This window comes from Tupaia chinensis, unplaced genomic scaffold, assembly GCF_000334495.1.
Source record: "Tupaia chinensis unplaced genomic scaffold, TupChi_1.0 Scaffold000279_1, whole genome shotgun sequence".
In the NCBI taxonomy this organism is placed as follows: Eukaryota; Metazoa; Chordata; class Mammalia; order Scandentia; family Tupaiidae; genus Tupaia; species Tupaia belangeri.
This window is the reverse complement of record NW_006159762.1, coordinates 2,323,955-2,331,651: the sequence shown is the minus strand read 5'-3', so window position 1 is coordinate 2,331,651 and position 7,697 is coordinate 2,323,955. Positions and strand designations below refer to the sequence as shown.

Below are 7,697 nucleotides of genomic sequence, written 5' to 3'. Positions count from 1 at the left end.
AAAAAAAAAAAGAAAGAAAACTTAAACATTAACGTGCAAAACTGAAAGTATTCCAATTATCTTGAAATTCAGAGTTTTCCAGTAGCTTGATTAAGAGAGGAAGGCTCGATTGGAATTTATGGTTCATTTTTAACCACTGCACAGGACTGCTTGGTGAAAGTTTTAGGAAATTGGATAGTTTTGGACCCCTCCTGAGATCCTTCTTAGCAGAGGACAGACCACAGTGTGGTGCCAGCTCAAAGCAGGTTCTCCTGCTGCTGTGTAGACAAGCATACTCATGTACACGGCAGGATGCTAGTCTTTGTTCTGAGAACTGAAGCCAGGATGGCAGTTGTATAAAGTCAGCCCCTGCATTCTAATGGTTTGTTGTTTCATTTTGTTTTGAAGGGTATGTTTTCAGAAGGACTCATGCATGGACAAGGAACTTACATTTGGGCTGATGGATTAAAATATGAGGTAAAATATACAAGTTTACAGTGTAAATTAATTATAAAATTTAATGACCAGATTCCCACAATTAAATGAACTATTTTCATTAAAGTAATTCAGCACATGGGTTTAAAAAAAAAAAGAAGGGTCACAGAACCAAAGGATACAGTAACTCATGACTACATGGGGCCCACTGGGAGTTGGTGTTACTGGTCTCATTTACATGCTCTAAAGGTATTCTATGTTCTGTGCATATATAGCACACTTAAATTTTTAGCCCCACATTTGTGGAAAGCACAAACACAAATAATTTATTATATACTCTCTTTAATATCTTAATTTTTTTTGCTAGCAGCATGTATTCCATTATGTGGATTTCACCTAATCTGTCCTGCTAGGTGGAGAGGCATTTTTTTGGTTTGTTTCTTTCAGATTTTTTTGCCAAAGGGTGTGGGTGCTCACTGAACAGAGATAGAGACAGAGACAGAAAGTGAGAAATCACTTCCCAGGGGGCATGCCCATGTCACAGTCCCTTCTCCTCCATTCTTCTCTTGGGATTTTGGGCATGAAGGCACACTTTCCTGGCACGTTCTTCCAGCAGCCAGATCCAGGACTCACACCACAGAGTCAGTCATGTGGGATCCAGTGCCTTTACCGTCATGCCACCTTCTTGCCCAAGGGATGTATATTTTTAAATTGATTGCTAGGGTGGATTTGTTCTCCTTGGGATTTTACTAGTTTCACATCCCTCTCCAAAGTATGTGAGTACTTAAAACACTATGCCAAGTCTCGATTTTAGAACTCCTAACATGATGGTGTTTATAAATGATAACAGAGACATTAAAAACATGCACATAATGCATTTATCTGAATGAAGCCAAGTAATGATGGAAACAGACGGAAGGCCTGGAGGGCAGCTAATTGGAGCTGGTGGTTGGACACATGTTACTGAGATGCAGGAGAGCCTAGCAGGGGTTGACCCTCACTACCCAGGGGACAGAGAAACCGCAAAGGTCCAGGGGACCCAACAATGGTTTGGGGCCAGCCTTTCTGGGGACTCCTTTTCTATGCAATATCTGACCTTCCAACCTATGGCCAACATTCAAAGTTTGTGATCCCTTAATGGTGATTTGCCAAGGAGTCCCAGCCACTGCTTCATTATCTGTGGAAAGTCTTTGGGAAGAGAGAGATCATTCTTGCAGGCACAGACCCCTGCATAGCCCAGACAGGAAGGTGGAAGGATATGATTAAGGCTTTCATGGAAAAGCATCCTTTGGGCAGCAGCTGGCCTCACCCAGTCTGGCCACTGGTCATATGGGGCTGCACTGTCTCCTTTTCTGTGCTGACTGGCTGCCTCCAGTGAGTTCAGGTTCCTAAAGGAAATCTCATAGCCATGAGATCCCCATGCTCTGGGCTATGGCACATTGAGCTGACTGCTGCCCAGTCTCCAGATTTCGCCTGCGTGGAGCAGATTCTCTAGAAGGTGCCCATCGGGTGGCCCATGGAATGACATGACTGCAGAATATGCTGATGTACCACAGGCAGAAAGAAGGATTTCTCTCAGTGATCATCAAGTCTGGTGAATCATCTGAATCTCCTGGAGGGAAAAATGAGTTAACTGTCTTCTAGGTGGGTTCTGAGCATCTAAAGTTCCTGAGGTCAGGATTGGAAGCCAGCACTTTATCATGTCATCTGTTTGCTTCTTGGAGCTTAGTCTACGCATACACTTCCACATAGGTCATTCTGCCTAGGTTTCACCCAATGGAGGGATCAGGTGAGAGAGGATGGGAAAAGTGGAGAAGGAAGGAGGAGATGGGGAGCAGGAGGATTTTCAACTATTTCCATGGAAGAGTCAGGAATGATATCAGTAATCTTGGAGATATTTCAAATGGTCATAAGATTGGGTTCCCTCACAGCCTTCCTCCTGTCACTCTTTTTCTACTTTAGGGGGACTTTGTGAAGAACATCCCCATGAACCATGGTGTGTACACATGGCCGGATGGCAGCACCTATGAAGGAGAAGTAATAAATGGCATGAGGAACGGATTTGGTATGTTCAAGTGCAGCACGCAGCCTGTGTCCTACATCGGCCACTGGTGCCAAGGCAGGAGACACGGGAAGGTCAGTGAGGCAGCCATGTGACCGAGGGCAGGGAGTGGTGGCTGTTAAGGACATAATCACTTTTTCTTTTTCAAGGTGAAATTCACATTGCATAAAATTAATCTTATTTTTAATTTTATTTTTTGTGGAGGTTTTGGTTTTAGGGTGCATGTGCTTGCCCAGGGAGAGAGACAGAGACAGCAAGAGGGAAAGTGAGAAATCACCCCCCCAGGGGGTCTGGCCATGCCACAGTCCCTTCTCCATTTTCCTTCCAAGACTTTAGGCACTCACGCACATGCACCTGGTGTGAGTGTCAAGCCTCCAGGTCTGGGACTCAAACCGCGGTTGGCCATGTGGGAGTCCAGTAGCGTAACCACCACACCATCTGCTGGCCTCAAAATGAACCATTTTAAAGTTTATAATTCAGTGTGGCATTAAATACACTCACAGCATTGTGCAACCATCACCTCTGTCTAATCTCAAATCATTTTCATCACTCCAAAATAAAACCCCATCCCCATCAATCCCCACACCCCCTGGCACCCACTCATCTGATTTCTGTGTCTCTGGTTTTACCCAATCTGGACATTTTATGTAAATGGAATCATACAGTACATGTGTTCACTTACACTCGGGATAAAATGAGTCTAGGACTCAAACCACAGTCATCCATATGGGAGTCCAGTGCCCTTAACCATCACACCGTCTGCTGGCCCCCAAAATGGTTTCTACATACAGTAGAGTGATCTTCAGTTACATGGAAGGGGCAGCTATTTAAATAGCAATGAGCCAGGATTTCCTAGGTATTTATTTGATTAGTAGTTTCTGAGTGTATTGAATATACCTGAATCTAATGAATGTAATCATTACGTGCCTTAATGTGACACTTTGTTATTAAGGAATAATTGAGCCCTGACGTTACCTCATTCTCCCTTCCATTTTCTTGATTGCAAAATGGAAACACAGTGGATTATATGTCTTGTTTAGGTATGCCGTTGACTTCTGCATAGTTTGCATTTTTTAAAATTCATACATTTTCATCTTTATATTTTAAAAAGCATTTGTGTTATGAGGCTTGATATTTAAAAATGATATTGTTTGTTTTAGGGCTCCATTTATTATAACCAAGAGGGTACCTCCTGGTATGAGGGAGACTGGGTGTACAACATCAGAAAGGGCTGGGGCATAAGATGGTAGGTATGACCACTGCCACATTCGGGATATGGGTGGACAGAGCTTGTGGGCCCAAGTCATTTTCATTTAGGCTCTTTAAAGATAAGGTGCAGAGGGGGCTGGCAAGTGGTGTGTAGTTAAAGGTGCTGGATTTCCACGTGGCTGACTGCAGTTCAAGTCTCGGAACTGTTGGCTTGCTTTCTTGCTTTCCCATCCTCTCTCTCTATCTGGTCAAATAGAAAAATAATAATAATAAATGGAATTAAATAAATAATTAATAATTCTTTAATAAAGATAAGGTGCAGAAATGATAGAGAACATATTTTCTAAGCAGGATGAAATATTGAACTTAATCCTAATATAATCAACATAGCAATGAAAAAGTTTTATGAAGACTTTAGAAAAACACTGTATTGGTGTTCATGCAATGTTTGCTGAATCAGTGTTGAATCTGTGCAGCAGAGTCATGCTAAGTCCAGAAGGCTGAGTCAGTGATGGCGAAGTAACAGCCATAGGCCTGATCTCAGTAAATAGCCTTGTCTTTCTGTAAAAAAACACCACCACATTACATGATCTGTAGTCATACTGTTTGTCCTGACTATATGTGGAAGCTGCCATTTTTTGCTCCCTATATTACTTGTGGATCTCCATTTTTGTTTTGTTTTGCCTTTTTTTTTTTTGGAGAGGTTTTTGCTATAGGGCACATGTGCTCGCCAGAAAGACAGAGACAGAGAAATAGAAAGCGAGAAATCACCCCCAGGGGGGATGGCCACGCCGCAATCCCTTCTCCTCCATTCTTAAGCCACTGGGTCCAGGACTCGAACCACTGTCGGCTACAAGAAAATAGCCTTTTCGCAAACCTGTGTTCCCTTTTTTTTTTTTTTTTTTTGAGAGGTTTTGGCTGTAGGGCACGTGTGCTCTCCAGAAAGAGAGAGACAGAGAGACAGAAAGCGAGAAATCACCCCCCAGGGGGATGGCCATGCCACAATCCCTTCTCTTCTCTTCTCCTCTCAGGATCTCGGGCACGCACACACACCTGGCATGAGCTTAAGCCACCGGGTCCAGGACTCAAACCACAGTCAACTACATGGGAGTCCAGTGACATAGCCATTACACCAACTGCTGGTCCTATGTTTTGTTTTGCTTTTTGTTTTTGTCATAAGGCATGTGCATTTGCCAGAGAGAGACAGTAAGAGGGATAGTGAAAACTCAGCCCCTGGGGGGATGACCATGCTTCAATCCCTTCTCCTCCATCCTCCTCCTGGAATTTTGGGCACACACACACATGCACCCCACATGATTTTGTGGATCTCCATTAGCTGTAAGTTTTCTGAAGAATGCTCACACATTTGCTTGAATTTAGATTGGACTTACTGAGTCAATTTTTTTTAAGAGAGGTTTTTTGCTATAGGGTATTTGCTTTTGCTGGAGAGACAGGGAGAGACAGAAAGTGAGATAGCACACACACAAACACACATCCCAGTGGGAATGGCCATGCCACAATCTCTTCTCCATTCTCCTCTCGGGATTGTAGGCACGCACACACACGCACCTGGTGGAGTTTTAAGCTGCTGGGTCCAAGACTCGAACTGCAGTTGACTACGTGGGAGTCCAACATGTAACCATTATGCCATCTGCTGGTCAGTCCCAAGTCAAATATTTTAAGGATTAAAATATTGGGGGGCAAAATATTAACTAATCATAATACTATAGGGATTATTTTTAAAAGACGAAATCCACTCTATTCTACTTTGTCTTTTTATTAAATAATTAGGAACTTTGGGTTGACCCTTTAGTTAACTGTGGTTTGAGTCCTGGCCCAATGGCTTGAAAAGCATTACAAGTGCATGTGTGTCCTCGCCCAAAATATTGACAGGGAAGAGAAACAGAGAAGGGATTGTGGCATGTCTACCCTCCATGGGAGTGTGCTTTCTCTCTCTTTCTGTGTCTCTGGTGAGCACATGTTACCCTCTGACAAATAATCAATTTTTTACAAAGTAATTAGAAAAAGTAATCACAAGGTTAATAAAAATATTATTCTTTTCCCTAAAATGACTTTTTATTTTAATGACCACATGCCTATCCATAGAATTTAAACATAGGGAGTCAGCAGATAGCATGATGGTTAAGGGTGCTGGACTCCCATATGACTGACCATGGTTTGAGTCCCAGACCTGGTGCCTTGCTTTTTCTCCTCTCTCTCGCTCCCTATTCCTGTCTGGTCAAATTAAAATAAATAAATAAAGTTCAATAAAGTAATAATAGTGAAAAAGAATTTAAACATAGATAAGGACGTATATATGCAAGGCTTAGATTTTTTCAAGGGTGTTTGGAAAGAAGCTGAAAAGAAAGTTTAAAGGTACCTGTCTGTGAAGCAACTGATTGTTTTCATTTGTCCTAGTTACAAATCTGGAAATATATACGAAGGCCAGTGGGAAGACAACATGCGCCATGGGGAGGGGAGGATGAGGTGGCTGACAACCAATGAAGAGTACACCGGCCAGTGGGAGCGGGGAGTCCAGGTACGCGCTAGCCCAGCTCAGCAGTTTCTACCCAGAAGTGGATGCTCTGTTAATCACAGCACATAGCTTATTTGGAATGATATTGTATGGCAATCTGAAATTTAAACTCTGCTAAATTCAGACACTCAAATTACTACTCATGGTCTCAACAGTACTTTTTTATTGCTATTTTATTAGTTTTCTCTAGTGGTCTCACACACAAGCTAAGTTCAGCCATTGGCAAAGGCATAAATTCACATAGTGCTCATGAGGACTGATTTATTATTTATACTTCAGAAGCTATGGATATCTTGATCAGAAAAAAAAAACTTTATATGGTCAATTTTATATAGTTTACATAACTAGAATTTTCTGATAATACCTTATATATTGACCCAGTAATTACAGACCTTGCTAAACTCACGTAACAGTCTAGTTACAGTTTTGTAGATTCTTTGGGATTTTCCATATAGCTATTCATGTTTGCAAATACAGTCAACTTTTTCATCCTTTTTTTTTTGGAGAGGTTTTTGCTATAGGGCACGTGTGCTTGCCAGAAAGACAAAGAGAGACAGAGAGACAGAAGGTGAGAAATCACCCCCCGGGGGGATGGCCACGCCCCAATCCCTTCTCCTCCATTCTCCTCTCAGGATCTTGGGCATGTACGTACATGTGCCCGGCATTAGTTTAAGCCACCGGGTCCAGGACTTGAACCACGGTCGACCACATGGGAGTCCAGAAACATAGTCATTACGCCAACTGCTGGTCCCGAAAAGCCATCTTACTGAATTTTAAAAAAAATTGTCACAAGATACATGCGCAGAGTGCGTTTTCTTAACTGCTAAGGCTCAGATTTGAACCATGATGTTGACCATGTAGACTCTGGCTCCCTTAACCAGTAGGCCACAGAGCCAACCCTTAAATTTCCTAATATACATATTTTTTATGGCAGAGGGCACATGTGTGCACACACATGAGAAAGATATAAAGAGAGGGGCCAGCAGGTGGCGTGGTGGTTAAGGCAGCTGACTGAGGTTCAAGTTCTGGACCTGGCTGGCGGCTTGCTTTCTCACTCTCTCACGCTCGCTCTCTGTCCTTCTCTGGCAAAACTCATGTGACAAAAAGATAAATAAATAAAATAATTCTTAAAAAAAAAAGAGAGAGAGATAAAGGGAAACAGAGCCAAGACTCAAACCCCAGTCAGCCATATGGTTCCAGCTTCCTCTGCACAGTGCCTAATTGCAGTGCAATTGGGGTGGCCAAGCTTTCTATCTTTCCTTCAAATTTGTATTTGATGTCTTTTCCCTTGCTGTGTAGCACTATCTAGGTAATACTGCCAGTATCATGTAGGAGTGGGGAGAGGGGATATCTTATACTGTTCCTGATTTTTTCTTTTTGAGAGGTTTTTGCTATAGGGCGCGTGCGCTCGCCAGACAGACAGAGAGAGACAGAGAGACAGAAAGTGAGAAATCACCCCCCAGGGGGGATGGTCAC

At 42.7% G+C, this 7,697-nt stretch overlaps 1 protein-coding gene across 3 annotated transcripts in view; it reads left to right on the top strand.

Annotated features, from left to right (window-relative positions):
• The window catches only part of RSPH10B (radial spoke head 10 homolog B), a 55,091-nt gene that overhangs the window by 7,694 nt on the left and 39,700 nt on the right, over positions 1-7,697 (top strand). For all 3 annotated transcript variants that reach the window (XM_006150182.3, XM_027772516.1, XM_027772517.1), the window contains exons 4-7: positions 388-456; positions 2,377-2,550; positions 3,637-3,722; positions 6,104-6,224. In XM_006150182.3, coding sequence (XP_006150244.1) covers positions 388-456; positions 2,377-2,550; positions 3,637-3,722; positions 6,104-6,224 — 450 coding nt within the window. The remainder of the gene's footprint in view (positions 1-387; positions 457-2,376; positions 2,551-3,636; positions 3,723-6,103; positions 6,225-7,697) is intronic.